Source organism: Amblyraja radiata, chromosome 14 (assembly GCF_010909765.2).
Source record: "Amblyraja radiata isolate CabotCenter1 chromosome 14, sAmbRad1.1.pri, whole genome shotgun sequence".
Taxonomy (NCBI): Eukaryota; Metazoa; Chordata; class Chondrichthyes; order Rajiformes; family Rajidae; genus Amblyraja; species Amblyraja radiata.
The window spans coordinates 18,213,013-18,237,745 of record NC_045969.1 but is presented as its reverse complement, the minus strand read 5'-3'; the positions used below and the strand labels follow the sequence as shown (position 1 = coordinate 18,237,745).

The 24,733-nt window shown below is 37.9% G+C and overlaps 1 protein-coding gene across 30 annotated transcripts in view; it reads left to right on the top strand.

Moving 5' to 3' along the window:
• LOC116980442 (ABI family member 3 binding protein) overlaps positions 1-24,733 on the top strand; it is a 250,562-nt gene that overhangs the window by 110,479 nt on the left and 115,350 nt on the right. For 18 of the 30 annotated variants that reach the window (XM_033032679.1, XM_033032666.1, XM_033032680.1 and 15 more), the window contains exons 19-31: positions 43-132; positions 606-698; positions 3,247-3,330; positions 7,375-7,449; positions 8,710-8,826; positions 12,352-12,489; positions 13,592-13,708; positions 18,065-18,202; positions 18,838-18,981; positions 21,608-21,751; positions 22,787-22,930; positions 23,402-23,545; positions 24,024-24,167. In XM_033032679.1, coding sequence (XP_032888570.1) covers positions 43-132; positions 606-698; positions 3,247-3,330; positions 7,375-7,449; positions 8,710-8,826; positions 12,352-12,489; positions 13,592-13,708; positions 18,065-18,202; positions 18,838-18,981; positions 21,608-21,751; positions 22,787-22,930; positions 23,402-23,545; positions 24,024-24,167 — 1,572 coding nt within the window. The remainder of the gene's footprint in view (positions 1-42; positions 133-605; positions 699-3,246; positions 3,331-7,374; positions 7,450-8,709; positions 8,827-12,351; positions 12,490-13,591; positions 13,709-18,064; positions 18,203-18,837; positions 18,982-21,607; positions 21,752-22,786; positions 22,931-23,401; positions 23,546-24,023; positions 24,168-24,733) is intronic. The other 12 variants (XM_033032657.1, XM_033032658.1, XM_033032664.1 and 9 more) reach the window with 12 other exon arrangements.

Here is a 24,733-nt window from a genome sequence, read left to right as displayed (position 1 = left end):
TTCATATCACAGAGTTTGCTCTTTGTTTTGACCAAATTGCAGAACGTGTGGTTGAGCCCACCGCCAATTCATTTTTCACCACCTCAAATACAATTTATGAATTTGATTCTCCACAACGGGAGCAGATTTCAGGTAGTATGTAGATAAGTTATGGCATGGATGCACACTTCCTCGTCCTGTTCACCACTGGAATGCAAACGCATTATCTATGTGCTTTCTTGCTCTTGAAAGATGGAAAGTGGCAAAATGCATCAATAAGCCAATATACAATCACGCAGTGCAATACATTAGGAATAGTTTGGTAAGCAACTCTACATATTTTAGCTTTAGAATCTAGCTTTAGTCAGGTATCAATGTATCAATGACAATTTGCATGAATCAATTTATTAAGTGAACAATTTGCATGGAGGTGCAATTTAAATGCATCAGATTACTTCAGAGTACTGCTTAGCTTGATCAATGTATTCCATCATGCTTGGCCACTGCTCTGCATATATTTATATGGTTTTGATTTCGGTATGCTATAAATATTCACATCTTATTTGATTCCATGCAAAACAGTCCAGTTGGTAAAATACATGCTTTATTTGTATTCTCTGAATAAGTTCCAGAATTTGGGAAACCATTCTTGAGCAGTTCGCCTGTCAACTCTTTAGAATCATCTAAAAATGATGCAGTGGAACCAAAACAATCCACAGGTATTCTCAACTAGAAACATGAATTAGCCTTGATTTGTTTCAATGTGTTAATTCCATCATTTTATTCACATATATAAATGTCATTGTTATTGTCAGTTTCATTTTCTCACCTGAAATGAAAAATCAGAAGGTCCGAATGACCAGTAAGAAATTTGCATCCTTAAACGTGGAAAATGTGATTGACCGGCAGTCAGTTAGAGTATTTGCATAAAGTAGATTCCTAATCAGTAGAATTTTTTTTGGAGTGAAGTAAATCAATACGCTCATGAAACTATAGCTCACAGGTACCTAAACATGTGTACTTTGTTGCTCCTAAATAGCGCATTATTCTGAGGATTAATTCTACACCTTTGGTGGTAGAACATTGTTCAATATACCTTGGATCATTTGGATTATTTTGGTTGGAAAGAATTTCTGAGATGTATATCCCAAAATTGGTTTAAGTATTCATCTCCCTTATCTCCCTCTTGTGGGAGATGACTTTTGAGATGGAGTCATGATTTGCAGATAAAGTGCAGAATCGATGAGCTGATCTTTTCGTATCCTATGTTCTCATATATTTGCTTGTTACCTGAAAGCACTGTTTGGTGAAGTGCTCTGTATCGATGTACATTTTTAAACATTATATTTAGTCGGCATTCAGAACCATTTTGACTTCTGAGTGCAGTAATGATGGAGTGTATTGGAAATAGCTGAACATGATTTGGATTATGAGAAAAAAAAACACTTTAGAAATGAAAATAATAGTGGACAAAAACATGAAAAGAACAAAATACACAAATGGCCTTATCATTAGTTGTGATTATTATTTCTTGCTTACCACTTTAGTTCATTGATTGACTTTTTTCTTTGCTACTCTTCCAATGCTGGCTTTCACCAAAATTTGTTTTGTTGACTTAAGATCTTGAGCCGCTGCTTTCTTTTACCGTTGACTACATGTTTGTGCTGAAAATCAGAATTTGGTAAAACATAAGAACAAAAAAACTAAAAACAGGTTAGGGTAATTGGACCTTCACATGCACTCAGCCATTCAAAAGATCATGGCTGATCTTCATTTTAGCACCACTTTTATATGCTTTATATATAAACCTCTATCAACTCCTGTTTTTAGTGTACAAGTGTGAGAACCTCCTCAGCCTGCCTAGCTCAAATTCCAACAAGTGGAAATCCCCAGACTGGAAAGCTACATGTTCTGCCTCTGCCCTGGCTATTCTACATTAGCAGTACATAGACTTAGCAACCCAGATGCGATCATCTCCCCATCTATCTTGTCACGTCATGTGAGAATTTTGCATATTGTGCCAAACATGATGTCAAGTTAAACTAATCTTATCTGCCTGCTCATGATCCATATCCCTCCATATCCCTGACATAGGGTATCAAATGGCCAACCTGCTTCTTTTCCTTGTATTCTTAAGTTCTAGAACAGGGGTTCCCAACCTTTTTCGTCCCGTTTACACCTGGCAACTTTAATAGCACATAACAATGTTATTTCACTTATTTATGAACAACTAATGATGAACAGATACCGGTATACCAGAACCAAACACAGTCAGTCAATGAGAAAATATATGTACAAATCGAGAATCAACAAATTTACCCCCTGGGTAGGCAAAATTTACCCCCTGGGGGTAAATTTACCCCAGGTTGGGAACCCTTGTTCTAGAACACACAGCATTGTGGGAGTAGCTTCACTAGAAGGTATGCAGCAGTTCAGGAAGACCGCTCACCGCCACCAGGAAATTAGGTTGTGTAAAGGGCCTGTCCTATTTACGCAATTATTTCGCCGACTGCCGGCACTCGTCATTGTCGCAGCAGGTCGCTGAAAATTTTCAACGTGTTGAAAATCCAGTGGCGACCAGAAAAAGGTACAACTATTTGGGCGATTACTCATGACCATACAGGCGTCACCCCGCGACATGTCTGGAAAGAATGGTGGAACAACCATGTGCCACACTAATGTGCTGGGAGAAAATGTCACTGTTGATAGGAAAATCTAATGTTCATCTGGGACTGCCAGAACATCTATCAATGGAAAGTGAAATCATCCTTGAATGTAAGCATGAGCAAATCTATTCAAATGTGCAAAGTATTTCTGAAATTATAACTGAACTATCTGTAAGAGATGATCTGCTATAGAACCTGGTGAATTTAAAGAGAAAATATATCCCGAGTGAAGGGCACTTGTCTTGTCAATGAAGATGTTTTGTTGGGTAAGTGGAGTAATTATTAGATCATATGGTAATATATTTAAGGTTTCCTTCATAACCGTGGCAGTTAGATTAAGACGTGTTAGAAGAAATGTTTGTGAGCCAGAGGAATTTTCACTGCTAACTTGGACAAAATAAATTCCCAAGTCTAAGATGGTTCAAGTTCCTCTTTGTTTTTGCTGTCAACAACAAAACATAAATGCTTATCTTTTTCCTTCAGACCTTTTTTGATTGATAAATACTGTTGGCCATACGACAAGGTGTGGGTTCCCTTTGGAAATATGTTAATTAATTTTCTGAATCCAAGAATTTTTTATTTTTTCCAATGCACATGCTAGAATCATCATTCACCACAAGTAAAGCCTTCATCACTTCAAATCCAATTACTGATGCAGACAACAAAGTTCAACAGCCATTTGCAGGTAATTTTAATTTTAAACACAGCAAAAAATACCTAACTTTTGTTTAAAGATAAATTGTTGGCATCTCTTAACTGGGAAAACACAAACCATGCAACTTATCTCCTCCTTTGCTCGTTATCGTTCCAAATTTATAATATGTAGTAAACATGATACTCAAAGTTTAGATTGGCACAGGAAAGGACAAGGAGCTTGCCAGCTTACTTATTCGGACACCCAATTTTAAATAATTTTAAAAACAGACTTGTCAAATTGGGGTCAAATATTTGAGAACATGTAGTTCTGCCTAAAATGCATGAGTTTCCATTGTGCTAAATGGATATAATGTGTTTGAGAAATTGGGGAAGACTATTTGTATTATGTGGGCTGAATAGGTTATCACGTGTAGTTATTCAAAAAGACCTTTATTTTCCGAAAGTCCTGCAGGAAAATAATTTTGTTATTACGGGTCTGAAATTTTCTGGGCCTAAATCCTCTATTCCCTATTAACACATTTGTTTTCTTAACATGATTTTCTATAACGTGAGGTTTCTTAGATATGCAGCTATAGCATCATAGCAGAACTACCTGTACCATAGTAACAATCTCGATATAGATAGCTAATGAGATCACATCTGAAATGTTGTCGACAAGTCTGGTTTCCCTCTCTAGAAAAAGTTGTGTCAGAGGGAGTGCTGTGAAGATTTACCAGATTAATTCCTGGGATGATGTTTGTTATTTGAGAAAGCATTAAATGGAGTAGGCATGTGTCCTCTTTAATTCAGAAGAATGAGAAGTGACCTCATTGAAATATATAAAATTCTTGCCTACGTGACAGTGTAGATTCAGAGGTGATGTTTTCCCAAGCTAGGTTCCCAGATATCACATCATCAAACCACGGGATCAGTCATTCAGGACAGCGATAACAGCTTTACCCAGGTGGTAGTGAGTCTTTAGAAATTTCTAACAAAGAAAATTGTGCTAGTTTAGTTGTTGAGTATATTCATGGCAGAGATTAAAAGATATTTAGACATTAAGGGATTCAAGAGACAAGGAGTCAATATGAGAAACTGGTGCTGATGGAAAAGGTCAGCTGTCATCTAACAAAATGATGATATGCAGAATTAAAAACCTCTGCCTCTGTGTTATGTTCTTGTAATCAGAGGGAATATGGAAAGAAAAAGACCGATAAAGTAGCATGCGGAATTCTGCCAATCAAAATATCTTGGCAGTATCTTTCTAAACAATTAAATGGTGGTAAAAAGAGATGTGGGCAATTGGAGATCATAAAGGAGAGTTACATTTGAAGCCAGAGAACATCAATGAGTCAGAATTGATGTGGCAGCTCAATACCAGGCATCAATGAGACCCTGTGGACCACAATCAGTGAGATTTGTGTTCCAACACAATCTGTAACTTATTAGCTGGCATATCTTTCACTCTGACATTTTAGCAAGATAGGGGATCAACCCTGCTTCAGTTGGAAGGGCATTGAAGAGCATGGTCGCTATAATCAAGTGCCAAATTTGTGAATCTGAAAAACAGTGCTTCATCCATTCTAAATAGAAAAAACCCCACAACATACGTTATATCGAGCCAAGGGATCCCATGACCAAAAAGACTGAACAAACCTGCAGCTTCGCAACATCTGATTATGAATGACGGTAGGCAGTTAAATAGCTGATAGGATGTTTTTGGGTTACCCGCAAGAATAGCAGAGTCCATTAAGTGAGTCGCAAAGTTAAGGTCATCCTAAAACACCAAGTGCTTTTAGTTGGCCTCCTCCTAAGAGCCCAATCATTGCACAAGCCAGTCTTCAGCCAATTTGGTTCACTCTATGTAATATCAATGCACAATTGAGAGCACTGGATATAGCAAAAGCTATGAGACCAAACATCCTGGCTGTAGTAAGATTTTCACTCAAGTACCAACTGTGCTCCATCCAAGTTGTCCCAGTACATTTATAGTATTGGTATTTACCCGAAAATTACGTCTGGTTCATGAAAAGTTCATGAAATCTTTCAAAGTTGGAATATATCATTGACAGTACTATCTGGAGGCAAGTACTCACCACTAACCTGCTCAACAGCAATCTATGTTTTTATAGGAGAGTACTTTAACCAGCAGGACTGCAATGGGATAAGGAGGTGGCAGTGTAAACATAGAGTCAATTATTTTATTTCCAGACCAGCCCTAAAACATGCCTAGTGATTTATTTCGCTCATGAAATCTCTGAATGAATTCTTTGTTGATACTTCATGGAAGATCTTGCATCTGTTTTGAATCTGTTGAATGACCAACCACAAAATTACTATGAACCAGTAACATGAAGTTCAGACACTACACAGAGATGCAGCGTATTATGGACAGCAATGTCTGTTTTCTTCCCTTTAGAGTACAGGGCAAGAACTGGCAGTTCTTTATTAACTGAAGCTGATTGCATGTGATGTGTTTAAACCTGTCATTAGTACACAAAAATATAACAGCAGATGTAAGCTATTGATGTAATTGTTTCTGTGAAAAAATGATGCACGGGCACATTTGAATTTTGGATGCGTTAGGACAAGCTTAACTGAGAAACAAAAAAAACTGCTGGTTCTGGAAATCTGAAATAAAGCAGAAAATGTTGGGTAAATCTAACAGATCAGTTGGCATCTGTAGAGAGAGCGAGGCAGTTAACTTTTCAAGTCATTGACCTTTAATCAGAGCAGTTTGGTGATATGGGTCAAACATAGGCAAACGGGCCTAACTTTGATGAGTATCTTGGTCAGCATGGATAAGTAGGGCTCAAGGACTTGCATCTGAGCTGTATGACTAAAGGTTATTAAGCTGAAACATTGACTCTTCTCCCACAATGGAAATGTTGTTGACAAAACAGTTTGTCTTGACCAACAAACTGCAGTGCACGTAATATTCAGATAGGGTCAGAAGTCCAAAATGTGGCCTCCCACTTAATTTTAACACAGTAATACACAATACAATGCTATACAATACCGTTTATTGTCATTTGAACCTAAGTTCAAACAACATTTCGTTTCTGCAGTCATACGAACAAGAAAAAAACCCCAAGACACACAATTAACACAATTTACACAGACATCCATCACAGTGAATCTCCAAACACCTCCTCACTGTGATGGAAGGCAAAGTCTTGTCTCTCCCCAGTACTTTATTCTTTCCCGATGTTAAAGCCCCTGGCGGGCGATGGTAAGTCCCGCGGCCGTTAAAGCCGTGCCGGGCGATGTAAGGCCCCGCTCCGGATCATTTTTAACCCCGCGATTCGGGCGGGAGAAGTTGCCGTTGCGGCAGCTCCGAAAAGTGGTCTCCCACCAGGGACTTACGAGCTCCCGATGTTACCGTCCACCGGACCTGCAGCTGGAGCCTCCGAAGCTCTGAAGTCGGGTAACAGTCGCGCGCCACCACTGCTCTCCACGCTCCAAAGCTGGCCAGCTCCGCGATGGTGTGTCCGCAGGCTCTGCGACTGGGGCCCCAGGTTGATTTCGGTTGGAGGTCGCTCCACGGTGCTAGGCCCCAACGACTGCGTCACCAACTTAGGTACCTTGATGCTAAAACTCCAATGTTTCAAGATTTTCCTTATATCTTTATGGTTGATTGTTTCCTTGAACTTATCTTCATTCTAGATATTAGTGATACCATGGTGCAGCTACCAGAGCTGTTACCTCATATATCCAGCATTCCTGGTGCAATCCTGATCTCTGGTGCTTTCTGTGGAGTTTACACGCTCTTTATTTGACAGTATGGGTTTCCACCAGATGGTTTTGTTTCCTCCCACATACCGAAAGCGCATGGATTGGTAGGTGGATTGGCCATTGTAAATTACCCCTTGTGTGCAAATGAGGAACATTGATCGAAATATTGTGAAAGGGAAATGGGTTAGAGTAGGATTAGTATAAAAATGGCTACTTGATGGTCGAATATGGATATACATGTGGTGAAGGGCCTGTTTCCATGGTGTATCTCTGAACTAAACAAAAATGCACTTTTATCATTATCTGTGCTGCTATGCTGCATAATTGGAAAATTGCATTTAATATTTTTGTTATCTAGATTATGCACTACTAGATTCTGACACTCCGATTACTGTGTATGAAGTTAATAACCCTGAAGAGAAAGAATCCACAGGTATTCCCAGCAATACTTAACTCTGGGTTACATATTTTAGCTTATACAGTTATACAGAAGAATATTTACACGAAACAGTTGGATCTCTTTCTCACGTTATTCAGTAATCTTTATTCATGTTTACAATGGAGCAAATTATGTTAATATTCATTCCACACCCATAATAATTTGAAGAGTTTTTGTTAAGTCTCCTGCATAATTTTTCCTGATTCCTTGGAAACACTGAATATTAGTGTTAAAGCATGAAAAACTAAAGTGATTAACTGATGGGGGATAAGTGTAGTATTTGACTGGAATGACAGGATATGTGGTGGGATTGGTGGGACAATGGCAAGGAAGTGGAGTCAGAGAACTTAGCAGGAGACTCAACCTATTTTTGCATCCCAAATAACCTGGGATGATGGACAAGGTGAGCTTATTACTGTTTGATGAAATCTGATGGCATCCCCAAAGCCTTACTGCTCGTCACTTTATTTTCATGTTTCATGTATTTTGTATTTTTTATGACTGTTGACAAATTAATATCCCTCCTGGGATAAATAAAGTTCTATCATATCGTAAAGTACCTTCCAACTCATCCATTAGCGTATCAGACATTTGGCACACGTGACTTGCTTTTCTATTTTTATGTAAGTTTGGAGCTACTGTGACACTGGGTTTTTCTAATTTTATTTACTTATCGGGCATTTGTTTTTTTCTAATTAATTATGTTATAATTTTATTTCTAGAATATGTAACAAGAAATGGGGTAACTTATACATCGTGGTTTTCATTATATTGCCCGTGATGTGTTACTTTGCTTATAAATGGGGCATTTCAAAAGATTTGGTACAAAATACGTAAACTACTGGAGTAATTCAGCGGGCCAAGCAGTATCTGTGGAGGCAAAGAGATATATGACATTGTAGGTCAAGAACCCTGAATTAAAACTGAAAGTATAAACTGAACAATTTAGTTTTTGCTCAAGATTCCAGCATCTGCAGTCTCTTATGTTTCAAAAGATTTATTTTGCAGCTAATAGAACATTCACATTAATTTTGGTTGAAGAATCATCAATCAAATATTTTTAATGTACAAAGAATATTTAAATTTAATAGCTGAGTCAGTTGATGTACCATTTCTCAATAAGTTTTAAAATTGCACGTATTTCTGTGCAGCCACAGAATCGCAAAAGATATTCTAATTCAAATATATTTACTGGTAGAACTCTTTCATCATTGATTAAGAATTTTGTACTTGATTTCCTTCTTTTCCTCTTAGTGCCAGCCTTTGACACTTCTGAAGTGTTCACTTTAAAGTCAGACAATGAGTTGGTGGCCTCCGACTCTTCACATGTGTTCAATCCAATCACACAGACCACAGATACTGAACCAACAGGTACTTCTGACAATATGTGTGCTTTGTATGTAAGGCTGAGGAATGAGTACATATACGTGTGTGTTAACACCTTTGCTGAGTTGTCAAAAACATGGTCATGTGCTGTACACACAATATCATACCTTTTGCAAAGTAGCTTTTACATGTTTTGCATGAAATCATTCAATGTCACGGTTTCCATGAGGTTGCTTTTGCTTGGTCACCAATGCACTCAATCTAGTCTTAATCTGTGAAGGCCTCTCACTTCCACTAAGACATTGGCTCTGAGAAGATGGACAAGGTCCTGAACTGCATTCATGGAAGCCATGCTCTAATGTAGTCACGTGTTTGCAAAAAAGCTTAAAAAAATTATTTAAAATTAAATATTCACAATTTACTAGGTTTACGAGGTTAAATGTAATATAATAAACCATTTAAAACATAAGAAACTTTCAAAGTGATACAAAGTCTACCCTCTAGAGAGGATAGGTTGCGGAAGCATTTATAACGGAATTTGGTTCGAGCAGATGGAGCGTCCCCACAGTTACACTGCAGAGGTTGTTGAAATTGACAAGCAATTGCTGTGATCGACACTTAACTCTTTTAAACAAAGTAACAAACAGCTTTAGTATTTTTAGCTTACAGTAACAAAAATAGATTTTAGCTGTACACTTAGTAGGCAGGTTAGTGTCTTTGGAAGGAGAAGTGGATTTAATGTTTTAAGGTCGATGTCCTTTTAACCTGAACTCAGAATTATGCACAAATAAGCTTGTGGTGTTCTGATTTCCTACAATATCCCATAGATGTGCTGGTTGGTAGATTTATTGGCCGCATGTAGCTGAGCATTAAAATCAGGGGTGACTTGATAGGCATGAGGGGAAAATAATAAATGGGATCAAGGTAAAATAGTGTCAATGAGTAGTGGATAGTTGGTAAGGACTTAATGGGCAGAAGGATACATTTAGTGCTGTATCTCTCGATAACACTGTGACTCTATGATCTGGATTTCTACATGCATGCAAGCATGTACAGTAGTTCTGAATTTCCTGGTTCTGCAGTTCCACTCATAACTGTTAACATTTTAGTGGAAATTTTGGATGATGGAGCAATCCACCACCGCAAGCAAATGTGCTTAGTTTTGTTGGAATATTTGGTCAACAATTCATTAATGGCTGTTTGGCTGTAAATTAGTTGTCATTTCATCGAGGTTACATTGTGAAGTTTATTGGGTCGTAATTAGTTTTTCTGTAGTGAAAAAATTGTTGCCAGCATTAATTATTTTGAAGAATTTGAATTAATGAGTGAAATGTTATCTATAATTTAATATTGTAAGAGGCCACATGGTGCACATCTGAATACTGTATATTGAATGTTTTATGGTGAAAGAATAAGACCAACGATACAATCTGGTTACGTTATAATGATGCCCAGTGGAACATTTATTTTACTGAGAATTTAAGACTTTTTATTTGGCTTCCTTATTGTCAGCTGCAGACTGAGGGACCAAACTATGGCATTCCTAATGTGTTCAGTTCAATCACAATATTTGAAAATAATATGGGAGTTCTATTCCTGGCATATAGTCATGAATGTACTAAATAATCAACAGGATATGTTCAGGTTTGCATGGTATCAAAGAGTATGCCACATAGATGCTATGCTGCACCTTCTTAGTGTTCATTTAATGTTCATTGTACTTTTCATAATGGATATTTGTTGGCACTTCACCGTCTTGCATGATTGTCATTTGTCACTACACAAAATAATTTGGGGGGAAAATAGCAATTTGCTGCATTATTCATCATATTTCACCACTTAAATGATGTGTGTTGAATTCTGTGATCAAACAATTCACTTCATGAAGCTTGGTGACTGGTGACTGTGCTTGCGTCTAAAATGTCTAACAGACAGTTATGGCTTGAATGAAAAATATTTGACATTGTTTGGTTTTCCATTTGTTTTCCTATTGTTTTTGTACTAGTTATTTTAAATATTTAATTAATTACCATAATGACTAGGCATAGTTCATGATTTTATGACATGACTAAATACAGTAGTTTTAACTTGGGATTTATTCCAATTTTGAAATCAAAGAATAAGATCAATTCCAAAACAGTGCTATTTTCCAATGAAGCCGAGTTAGGCAAGTATCAGTATCGATACAGCTCAGAGTTCATTTTCCCTGATCTCACAGTTCTCCAAGCAGCATTCTACTTACTCTTACCCAGAAACATGGATAGGACAGGTTTGGAGGGATATGGACCAAATGCTGGCAGGTGGGACTGGCATAGCTGGGACATGTTGGCCGGTATGGGCAAGTTGGACCGAATGGCTTGTTTCCCACAATGTGTCACTTTATGACTATGACTCTGTGAAACTGACTTCAATTCCTTCTTGGGCAGTTCTTGGGAGTATCTGCTAGCAGTGAAGACAATGAGGGTTGGATCTTCTATAAATTAACCACATTGCTGTTCAAAATCTATTGGTATTGAAGTGAAGAATACAGAGAGGGCACTGGATAGCACAGCTTGTTTGTCCCTGGAGTACATAGATTGTGCTTGAGATGGACCTGTTGGTTACCATCACAACATGCATCTCTTTGTGTCACATGCTTTGAATAGTATTGAAATTCGTAGGACAGCTAGATTTGTGAAGGATTCTCCATAATCTTCAAGCATATGCCCTTGTGAGTATAAAAAGGCCTAATACAGATGTTGGTAGTTACTTTACACTGTACCTGGGAGGACCCATGATTTTCTCTTTAGTATATAGCAGGGAGACACTCTATTTACTATGATTGTTGTCTCCATTCTTGCAGACGATCAAGCTAGATGTGCCTCTGAGGTTCTGTGTCCTGCTATATCCCTGGATGGACACTTAATACTTCATATTTATTACGACGTTAAAGAAAACCATTCAGCACAGTGACATTGGATCAGTGATATTGTGAGGAAGTTAGAAAGTGCTATCTTAGGGATCTAGCATCTTTCCACCCTTTGTAGATCTCTAACAGTTCCATTACCAGTACCCTGCAGCCCATCATCCCACATTGCTGACAGTCATTGATGGAGTGAACTTACCAACAGAGCCATCGAAGTCTATAGCTGCTTGGAGCTGTCTGCCATGACCATCCGATAGGTTTCATCCTCCTACTGGCTAGATTACAGTAGTTAGGCTAGGCTAGGGCATGCATTATGTAAAGATCATAGGGCCAATATCTAGTGAAAGGTTGCCAATAAGGGGAAGTAAATGGGTGAATGGCTTTTATCATTATTTGTTATTAAATTTCATTAGATTTGATTAAACATTTACGTTAATTTCTTTCACTTTTTTAACAATGTTATTATTAACATTATCTTTTGTATAGTTTTTTAGATGAAAACTATTAGTTACACACATTTCATTCTATTTAATCAAAACTCAAGAATAAGGCAATTTTACTACATTTGCTACATTGCTTTGGTTTTCAATAGTCATCGAGAGAACTTGTGTGTTAACTTTAAGTGAGATTAAGAATTTTGTATTATTTCCTTCTTATCCCTTCAGACTATGTGCCAATGTATGACATAAATAATGTGTCCACTTTAATGACAGACCATGAAATTCCAGTTACTGACACCCCTAATGTGATCTATCCAATCCCAGAACCAGAATCTGTTACGATAAGTGATATCGAACCTGCAGGTACTTGTGAGAATGTTTGTGTCTCAGTTGAAAATATTGTGTGTTTTAATTATGTAAAGGCACAATTCTATGAAATGAACAATTCACTGCATATCTTCTGAGATATAAGATTTTGCTTATCCTTGATGGGGTTAGTTGGTCAATGCTCTTTTTTCATATAGCTCAATGTGTGCCGGCTCTGTTTACCAATTATGGCTATATTGTTAGATAGCATCAATTATGCTATGTGAACTGCTTGTTTGTTGTATTTTAATGAAAGATTAAGAATTTAGTATCTGGCTTCTTTCTTATTCCTTAAGAAACCAATCATTGATACTCCTATTAATCTCATGTTCTATACAACAAACCACTGACACTCCCAATATGGCAAAGACGTTCCAGCACCTGAGCCAACTACCTTTCAATTTATAGAAGGTAGACAAAAATACTGGAGAAACTCAGCGGGTGAGGCAGCATCTATGGAGCGAAGGAAATAGGCAATGTTTCGGGTCGAGACCCTTCTTCAGATTTATAGAGGTCACATGTGCTTTGACAATATTTCAATTTTGATCGCAACTTCATGATGAAATAAATAATACTTGCATGTTGAGTTTTGTCCAAAAGTAACACAAATATTGGTTGCCTTGGGCATGAAATGTATTTGATGTATCTTGGCATCTATTTGCCAAGTTAAATGGAACTGAAGTGTTCAAATTCTGTTTAATTATTGTGCATCCTTGCACAATTATTGTGCAATGTGCATCCTTCATATTTATAGATTGTGCTTAGCTGTCATAGTTAATCAATCTTTACAAGTGATTGCATAATGTTGCATGGAATATCTCTTACGATAACAGTTAACTAAAACATCTGGAATTATATTAAATTAATATATCGCTCGTTATATTATGGATTACTCTGTATTGCTTGAACATGCATTCAGCAATTTATGTTTGCAATGGGAGATATTTATTGTTATTGTATCAAAAAGGAGGATTTTTTCTGCAATAATACTTTATTTTAATAATGTCTATACATACAATTGAATTCTTGAATGCATGGGTGTGTTATCTCAATGGGGAATTACAACGTTTGTTTCATAATTCCTTCTTATTCCCCTCAGACCATGCCATATCAACCTTTCACACTCCTAAAACAATTACTGTAATATCAGGCTCTAAGTTGCCAAACCCTGGCATGTTCAATCCAATCACACAATCTGAACGTCCTGAAGTTACAGGTACTTCTGACAATGTTTCTGTCTTGTTGTTGAATTGTGAGGAAATTAGGAAACGTGTTGCAAAAGCTCTATCTTCTATTCACAGTTAATGAATGTTTGTTACTTTTGTGAGACACGTTTGATAGCCTGTATGAATCTTGTAGGTATGTTGCAAAGCCTACCTGAAGCGTCGTTGAAAATCTGCCCCAGCCCGTGTGCGCGGTTTTGGCGCCGTTTAGAGGGGGGCGGGTTTAAAACGCGATTTTCTCTAGGCTGTTCAAATCGAAGATGTTCAGCCTAGTTAATTATTAACGAAAAATCGCTGGAAGACCCCGTCGCAAAAGCTATTATTAGTTTTAAAGGCCACGTATAATAGTTATAGTAGTTTAAAAATCAACCTCTAAACCCGCGAACACCAGCAACCGCAGGGTCTCATAAAGCAAATAGCAGAAGGTAGGTTGTATATTTTTACATTAAAAAGGGCTTCTAAAGATCCCTTTATACAAAGTTTAATATTGCGAGTAGCTCATTTTGGGCCCATTATATCCCGCAGTATTTTTCTGGGCATTTGGGGGCACAAATCTTCCGCAATGTGAACGTTCTAAACCAGCGCGTTCCACAGGGACCCACTGGAAAGCTGATTTAAATGGACTTTAATTTACAGCAATTGAACACTAAATACCTTCCATTTGGTCTATAAATTAATGTAAATGAGATTTAAAAATCATGTTTTATTGTGAATTATTTGTGAATATTATTTGGACATTTAGGCTATTTAAAAATGTTAATCATTTATTAAGAAATGGATAGATGTTTAGATCTAGTAATTGAAGTCTGAAATTAGCTACAATTAGGTAACTAACTAATTATATGCTTTAATTTCAGGTCATCCAAGTAAGATTATTTTATATTTGTTTCAGAATGCTTCAATCTATGATAACTGAAAATTTCATTCAGTTCTCTTAATTTTTAAGAAAGTTATGGGCTTTTGACTGTTCACGATCACAGCTTTTTTGTTATGTCCATAGAAAATCAATAGGGAACAAGATGCTCATTTCCCAGTATGAAAATGGCCATAACTTTTTAAATACTTGAGATATGAAAGTGAATTAGGTGTCAAATTAAACTTATTTTTATGCTTTATCTGATGGGATAAATTGCAGACTTGATTTTTTAAATCTCAAAATTTTGTAACATTGCTAAATCTTGCATGCAGCAAGTTAAATATATTGACATAATATTTAAAAATGAACAGTACATTGCCTATTCCCTGGAAATAGGCATTGCATTCTTGGTAATCTGACTCATTGAACACAGAATTATGAGAGAATAGGAAGCTATTCAATGGTATGACGAATAAATGAGATTTATTCTGCAAAGGTATGACATTGTAATGATATCAAAGAAATGTGTTGAATACATGGTATTCAAGACGTGGCGGTACATGTCAGAGGGTGATAGGTGGAGGGTTGTTTTTCAGGTTGAAGGTCTGTAAGATTGGTACTGGGTCCATTGTTATTTGTCACCTACATTAACAATTGGGATGAGAATATAGTTGCATTGTTAGTAAGTTTAAGGATGGGACCAAATTGGTGGTACATTGGTAAAGAATGATGTGATGTAATACAACTAATCATAACGGTAAATAAATATATTCATCAAAACAAGTGACTATTTTAATGAGAAATTAAGAATTTTGTCTCTGCCTTTTTTTCTTACCCCTTCAATACATACAATGCCACCATCTAATACTAAATTCTTCAAATTACTCTCTAGCTGTGAACTAAAACCCACCAAGCCACTTAATTTATTCAATAGAATTCCTGCATCAGAACGAGCCAACAGTCCAGTTATTGATGTTGTAGGTATTTTGAGGATATTCATGTCTTTTTCTGTGAACCCAGGGTTGGAGTAGTTGCCTGTTGAGAATTGTGTAAAATAACAGAGCAAAGACATATGTTGTAAATGCTACACCCCACTCAGTCACACCTTGCACAGTTAATGTAGGAATTTTAAATGTGGTACTTTTTTCTGTTAGATTAATTGACCAGTGTTTTTCTTGAAGTTTAAAGAGTGTGCTTGACTGTAAACTTTCAATTTGATACTTAATTAGTTCTAATTGTTGAATAATAATTGGTATTTATATTGTGTTGCTGCATGGGCTGTCTGCTTATTAGCACTTTCATCAGAAATCTTCAGAATAATACATTTATTTGGCTGAAAATTAAGTAATGAATTCTTTAGTCATGTATGAAAATAATTAATTACATAATTTTGGTATTCCATCGCATCCACTTAAATTTACTCTAATGATAAAGGGCGTTTTACTCTACATACTTTTGCATTCTAAAAACAGACATATATTGCTATCAATGGTTCAATGGTTGAATGAAACCATTATGGTCAGGCCATAACTTCTTGGTCTTTGACTCTCCATATGTGTTCAATCCAAACCCCAAATCTGTAAAAGCTATAACAAGAGATGCTGATGTTACAAGTATTATCGACCATGTTTGCATGTTGATTGTTCGTTTTTGTGCTAAATTAAAAGTTTAAACTTCAGCTTAGAAATTCGGTTGCATGAAAATTGATTGTGTCTTGAGTGCAACACACTTGTGACCATTTCAGGGACAAATATGACCAGTCATTTCCACTAGTGATTTGATGCTGTTTCCATTATCATTCTGGTGCGATGCCCCTTTAAAGCTTTGACCGGCACGAGCTAACCTTGGGCACACTAGGAACAACCAGATTTTTACAATTCTGCTATTTCTTTAGTAGCTTGATTTAAAGAAGGCTCTCTTAAATTGGACCCTCCCAACACTAGGAGCCCAATTTGAGCAGGGGCATATTAATTTAGTTAGTACTAGCTCTCATCATGTTCTGCCAACCCACCCACCTCACTCAAGCAACAGACCCCCAGCCCCTACTCCTCAACCAAATGATGACATTTAGCTAACGCCACACCATTGCCTCATAGCCACTTCACCTCACCACTGAATACCAACACAGCCATGACTTAATTGGACTCTCAATCATGCACTCCCAAGACCATGAAGGGGTGTTCAAATACCATCCTATCCATGTATCCCAATCAGATTCCTACACTCTCTACAACTCAATTAGCTCTGGACACATCCCTGCAGCAACCCCCTATCCCTCTCCCTGCTCCATTTCTATATTCCTGTCTCTGCCTGTCCATTTTCTATCCCTTGAGACACTTCTCCCAGACCCCAGTCAACCATCGACTTCTCCAAACAGCCAACATCCACACTGCCACACCCCTCTTTTTGCTTTCACTCAAGCATCCTGCAAGATGATTGCTGTCGTATGTCGGGGCATTGAGTGTAAGAGTCCGGAGGTCATGATGCAGCTTAAAATTATGAATGGCATAGGTAGGATGGAAAAATCAAATACTAGAGGACCTAGCCTTTCAGGTGAGAGGGGCAAAGTTTAAAGGAGATGTGCGGGGCAGGTTTTTACGCAAAGGGTGGTGAATGCCTGGAATACGAAGCCGGGGGGTGGTGCTTGAGACAAATATGATAGTGGCATTTAAGAGACTTTTGAATCAGCATATGGATATGCAAGAAATGGAGGGTTATGTATTATGTGTAGGTAGATAAGAGATTGTCTAGCATCATGTTTGGCTGAAGGGCCTGTTCTTGTGCTTCACTGTTCTATGTTCTATAACAGTTCATGGGCCTCACAGCCACACATGACAGTTTGTGCCTCCTTGTGTACTGATTTTGTTACTCATCAGCCGTTTACAACGTCAAATCCAAAGTGATTGAATTTGTAGACCTTTGTCAGAAATTTTCATTTAAATGCTGTGCTTATGGTGCATTTGTTAGTTTGTGTGAATCTTTGTTGCAATTCATTCAGTGTCAATTCATACCATATATTAAGGGAGCAATCCACTGCATATCTGTATTTACCCATCTTGCCTATCTTTGTTGGTTTAGTTTGTCAATGTGCTTACTTATTGACTTTGGAGTTTGTCTGTCTGTTCAGTGTTTGTGAACGGATTATGACTTTATTGTTGTGAGATTTATTGAATGATAATTAGCTTTGATGTAGTGAAACAATATTGCATGGATTATTTGTTGTTAAATCACTCATATTTGATGCATTATGAGATACATGCAATTCATTACTCATTGTGTTATACATTGTTTAGCAGCAAAATAAAATAAAAATACTTTTCATAATAAATGGTTGCAATTGAATATGTATGTTTTTATAATGAACAAATTACCTTTTGGTTTATTTTATATTCTAATGGCATCGACGAATCAAACAATATCAGCAAAATAATAAATGATTTATTTTAATGAGAGGTTAAGAATTTTTGTGTCTGGCTTCTTTCTTATTCCCCAGGCTACATGGAGCCAACCGCTGACGCTCCTAACATGTTCAGAACAAGTTCAGGGACTAAATCACAAATCATTGACACTCCTGTGTTCACTTCGATCCCTGAATCTGTACCAACTAAAATACGAGTTACTGAAGTTACAGGTACTTCTGACAATATTTGTGTCTGAACTTGGGGATGAGGTAAATCATAGTTGCATGTTGAAATTTGTGCTCAAGTGTCTGAAAGTGGAGACACACGCTGCAGTTGCCATGCCACTCATTTCTAGTTTAGTGTTCAGTCAGTCTGCGTGTGAGATGTATATGTTAAGTCACTGTCTTGCATGGAATCCATTCATTCCAGTTGCACAATTTATATGGAATGAACAATCCACTGTAATTCACAAAGACTTGAACCACCTTTGCTTTTTTCTGATGCATTACTTGTCAATGTCCCTTCCTCATCTAGTTTATAGATTGCGCTTGGCTATAATTTGTCATTCAGTTTATTATATCTACTTTACACCAAAGCTTTTTAGATCATCATTGGCTTTTGGGTTGTGGAAGCAATGTTATGCATGGACTGTCTGTTGTCATCTCACTCAAATGCAACATTTTCTGTAAATGATTAATTTGTTAATATGTATGGATTGTTTTATGAAAAGTATATTGTCAATTTGTGTTTGTGTTGGAATTCCTTTAATGTTTTAACGTAAAGGGAGTATTTATTCCGTGGTACCTTGGGGAGGTTTACATGGGAGATGTTTTTTAAAAATCCTGCTACCTTTTTATTTCCTCAGACCATACAGTATCATCTTCTCAAACTCCTAATGTGGTCACCTTATTGCCAGGTCATAAGCAGCCAGTGTCTGACTCTCCTCCACATGTGTTGAATCCAGCCATAAAATCTGAACCAGCTAAAATAAGATTTAGTGAAGTCACAGGTACTTTTGACATTACTTGTGTCTTGGGTGTGAGCTCCAGAATGCTGTACTATAAAAATTATGTGTTCAGGTCACTTGTGTGAAGCCTATATCTTAATGATTATGCATAGGGGGCATTTGTTGCTTCACTGTTTTGCATTCAACTAATGCAAAGCCTTGGCACCGATTATAGGAAATAAGCAGTCCAATGCACTCCTTGTGGAATTAATGGATTTCCATGTACCTGCTGGATTATTTAATCAATGTGCTTCTTTCATGAAATTTGTGCTCTGCAATTGAGAAGGATAATGAGGTAATGGGGAATAGATCAGGAGTGTGATGGAATACTCTCCACTTGCCTGGATGAGTGCAGCTTCAACAGCATTCAAGAAACAAGCAGGCTATTATACAGGACATAGTAGCCCACCTGATAGGCAGCCTAATCCAAACCCATCACTGACTTCACCACTAATGCGTTGTAGCAGGAGTTTGTACTGTCGACAGGATGTGTGCAGCAACTCACCACGGTTCCATAGACAGCAGCTTCCAAACCCACAATCACTTCCAGCTAGAATGACTAAGGCAGGAAAACATGGGGAGATCACCACCTCGAAGTTGCCCTCCCAGCCACACATCATCTTGACGTCGATATATATCACCATTGCTTCAAATTTGATGGGCAAAATCCTGGCACTTCCTCCCTTCCTGTGTGGATATACCTACAGCTCAAGGTCTGTAGTGGTTCAAGAAGGCATCTCCCATCTTCTCAAGAGCAATGGACAATCAATTCAGCCTGTAAAATCCACATCCCTTGGATGAATACAATTAATGTGTCAGTGTGTTTGCAGGAAATAAATACTAGAGATGGCATGTGGACATTTTTTAAATGAAAGGATTCACTGATGGGAATTAATAATCAAAGAATATAATTTCCATATGAATCAGATTGTTTTATTGTAGGCAGCTTTACAACTTAAAACACAATGGTGAAAGGTTTGTTGAATGCCATTTTAAAGGTACCTTCCAGTAGTAATTTGGATAAATACATGAAAGATAAAAGGAACAGTCAAGGAATAATTGTGTGCATCTCACAAAGAACTGCAATAGTCAAAAGGCCTCCTCCAATGCTATAATTTGAATATTCCTGATGAAATAACGTGTCAACCTGCTGTTGAAATGTTGTGAAGCTTATTGAATGAATATTGTCTTTGAATATTATCTAATCGAGAGTCTAATATCACATAACATTTTTGAATAACAATTAAATAACATTTCATTTTATATTGCACATAAAATGTTGCACTAATTGTTATATTTGAATTTATTGAATATTATTATATGATAACAGAAAAATAAGACTGTTCATTTAAGTCTGCTGCAAGGACAACCAGTGAATGCTGCTACCACACAGCTTCAGCAAACTGGTTTTGAGCCTCATTTCAGATCACAGGATCATGTGATAGGAGTAGAATTAGGCCATTCGGCCCATCAAGTCTACTCTGCCATTCAATCATGGCTGATCTATCTCTCCCTCCAAACCCCATTTTCCTGCCTACTCCTCATAACCTCTGACACCCGTACTAATCAAGAATCAATCTAGCTCTGCCTTAAATATATCCATTGACTTTGCCTCCACAGCCTTCTGTGGCAAAGGATTCCATGGATTCACCACTCTCTGACTAAATATATTTCTCCTCATCTCCTTCCTTAAAGAATGTCCTTTCATTCTGAGGCTATGACGTCTCGTCCTAGACTCTCCCACTGTGGAAACATCCTCTCCGCATTCCCTCTATTCAAGCCTTTCACTATTCTGTACATTTCAAGGAGGTCCCCCCCTCATTTTTCTAAACTCCAGCGAATATTGGCTCAGTGCCGCCCTCTTATGTTAACCTATTCATTCCTGGGATCATTTTTGTAAACCTCCTCTGGACCCTCTCCAGAGCCAGTACATCCTTTCTCCGATATGGCGCCCAAAATTGCCCTATTTGTGGAGTTAACATTCTTCATGTGACAATATGCATTTTCTCTAGATGCTGCAGTTTATTAGCCCAACTCAAAATGTGCTAAACACAAACTGTTGGTTGAACTCAGCGGGTCAGACAGTATCTGTGAAGGGAAACGGACAGATGACATTTCAGATTGAGGCCTGTCTTCAGACTGGTGTAGAAGAGGGCAATCACCACTAACCCATCACCTCTTTCTAGCAGCAATCTCCCCTTCACCCCAGTCCAAGGAAGGGTCCCGACCCAAAACATTCTCTGTCCATTTCCCTCAATGGTTGCTTCCTGACCCCTTGAATTCCTTCAGCTGTTTCTTTCCCAAGATTTCAGCATATACAGTCTCTTGTTTCTTAATGACCGCAATCAATAACTCTAATGTAAGAACTGTGTGGCAAAAGAAGAGCGGCGACCTGTTGGTATGTGAGTGAGTGTTGCAAGGAAATAAGAGGCAGTATGGAACTGATGAGATTGCTCTGTTAGGTTCCCCTATAATTCCAATGGACTGGATGACTTTGTTCCATACGGTATTAAATCATTAAGTAATGGTAGTGTTCAATGTGCTAATGTACATAGGAACCTACTAAGCGTCAGGTGTACATTTACAAGATATTTAGAATTTTGTAATTTGACTTCCTTTTTATCCTTAGAAGACCATGAATTGTCAACTTCTCACACAGCTAAAGTGTTCACTTTAATATCTGGCCATGAGCGGCAAGCCACAGACATTCCCAGTGTGATCAATCCAATCCCAGAACCTGATCCTGCTAAGATAGGAGAGGCAGAATTTACAGGTAGTCCTAACAATCTGTGTATTCTATGTTTGAAGTAAACAATAGAGTAAATAATTAAAAGTGTATGCTTAGGTTTATCACAATTAAGGAAAAGAATCTGGACACGTGCCACAGATGCCATGTTATGCTTTTAAATTAATATTTATGTTAATATTTGAATTGGTTGTGTATAAGGCATGGAAGAGCCTGGAAACACAAACATGCTGTGCCCTTAGATGTCTGTCCTTAGCTTGCTTCATCATTGTTGGCAACAATGTGAGTGATTGCTGCAAGGAAAAATCAGGCGGTATTGGACTGATGGGATCGCTCTGTTAGGTTCTCATATAATTCCCATGGGCTAGTGGAGTTAGAAACATAGAAACATAGAAAGTAGGTGCGAGAGTAGACCACCAGGTCCGTCGAGCCCGCACCGCCATTCGCTCATGGCTGAACACTAAACAGACACACTTACCCACAAACAGTAGACACAAGACACAGAACACAAGACACTACCCTCCCCTTTATACCGCTATCACCCCTCTCCACCCCAAGAACCTCGCGATCTCCTGGGGGAGGCAAAAAACCGGATAAAAACCCAGGTCCAATTCGGGAAAAAAATCCGGGAAATTCCTCTCCGACCCCAATCCAGGCGATCGACACTTGTCCAGGAGATCACTCAGGTCTTACTATACTAACCATACCTAGGTCCATATCCCTGCCCTCTCCCCGTAGCCCCTTATCCCCTTGGCAGCTAAAAAAACATCTATTTTAGTCTTAAATATATTTAAAGTTTCTGCTTCCACTGCTCCCTGGGGCAGTGAATTCCATAAATTAACCACCCTCTGGGTGAAGAAGTTCTTCCTCATCTCAGTTTTAAAAGAGCCCCCCCTTATTCTGCAACTATGTCCCCTAGTTCTAGTCGTTGTTCTATACTCTATAAATAATTAACTAATGGTAGTGTTCAATGTGCTAATAAACATAGGAAACTACTCAGTGCCAGGTGTACGTTTACAAGATATTTAGAATTTTGTAATTTGACTTCCTTTTTATCCTTAGAAGACCATGAATTGTCAACTTCTCACACAACTAAAGTGTACACATTAATATCTGGCTATGAACGGCAAGCTACAGACATTCCCAGTGTGATCAATCCAATCCCAGAACCTGATCCTGCTAAGATAGGAGAGGCAGATGTTACAGGTAGTTCTAACAATCTGTGTATTTTATGTTTGAATTAAGCAATGGAGCAAATAATTAAAAATGCATGTTTAGGTTTATCACAATTAAGGGAAAAAGTCTGCACACGTGCCACTGATGCCATACTGGGCTTTTACGTGAACATTTGTATTGGTTGTGTGTAAGGCATGGAAGAAGCTGGAAAACACAAACATACTGTACACTTAGATGTCTGTCCTTAATTTGCTTCTTCTTTGCTGGCGTCAATGTGAGTGAGTGTTGCAAGGCAATAAGAGGCGGTATGGAACTGATGGGTTCGCTCTGTTAGGTTCCCATATAATTCCAATGGGCTGGATGGCTTTGTTCCGTACTGTATTAAATAATTAACCAATGGTAGTGTTCAATGTGCTAATGTACATAGGAAACTACTAAGCATCAGGTGTACGTTTACAAGATATTTAGAATTTTGTAACTCGGCTTCCTTTTTATCCTTAGAAGACCATGAATTGTCAACTTCTCACACAACTAAAATGTTCACTTTAATATCTGGCTATGAACGGCAAGCCACAGACATTCCCAGTGTGATCAATCCAATCCCCAAATCCGATCGTACTAAGATAGTCGAGGCAGATGTTACAGGTAGTTCTAACAATCTGTGTATTTTATGTTTGACGTAAGCATGGAGCAAATAATTAAAAGTGCATGCTTATGTTTATCACAATTAAGGAAAAAAGTCTGGACATGTGCCACAGTTGCCATGATATGCTTTTACATGAATATTTATATGAATATTTGTATTGGTTGTGTGTAAGCCCATGGAAGAGCATGCAAACCACAACCAAACTGTGCAATTATGGTCTTTCCTTAACTTGCTTCGTCATTGTTGGCGACAATGTGACTGAGTGTTGCAAGGAAATAAGAGGGGGTATGGGACTGATGGGATCGCTCTAGTATGTCCTCGTATCATTCAAATGAGCTGGATGATTTTGTTCCATACTGTATTAAATAATTATGTAATGGTAGTGTTCAATGTGCTAATATACATAGGAAACTACTTGGCGCAAGTGTATGTTCAGAAGATATTTAGACATTTGTAATTTGGCTTTTTTATCCTTAGAAGACCATGAATTATCAACTTCACACACAACTAAAGTGTTCACTTTAATATCTGGCTATGAACGGCAAGCCACAGACATTCCCAGTGTGATCAATCCAATCCCAGAACCTGATCATACTAATATAGGAGAGACAGATATTACAGGTAGTTCTAACAATCTGTGTATTTTATGTTTGAAGTAAACAATGAAGCAAATAATTACAATTGCATGCTTAGGTTTATCACAATTAAGGAAAACAGTCTGGACATGTGCCACAGTTGCCAGGTATGCATTTACATGCATATTTATGTGAATATTTGTAATGGTTGTGTGTAAGTTATGGAAGAGCCTGGAAAACACAAACATACTCGACACACAAATATATTTCCTTAATTTGCTTCTTCGTTGTTGGCGACGATGTGAGAGAGTGTTGCAAGGAACAGGTACTTTGGATTGGATCCGTCTTCACTCAGGAGGACACAAACAATCTCCCTGATGTACTAGTGGCCAGAGGATCTAGGGTGACGGAGGAACTGAAAGAAATTCACATTAAGCAGAAAATGGTGTTGGGTAGACTGATGGGACGGAAGCTGATAAATCTCCAAGGCCTGATGCTCTGCATCCCAGGGTACCTAACAAAGTGGCTCTAGAAATCATGGACGCTTTGGTGATAATTTTCCAATGTTCGAAAGATTCAGGATCAGTTCCTGTGGGTTGGAGGGTAGCTAAT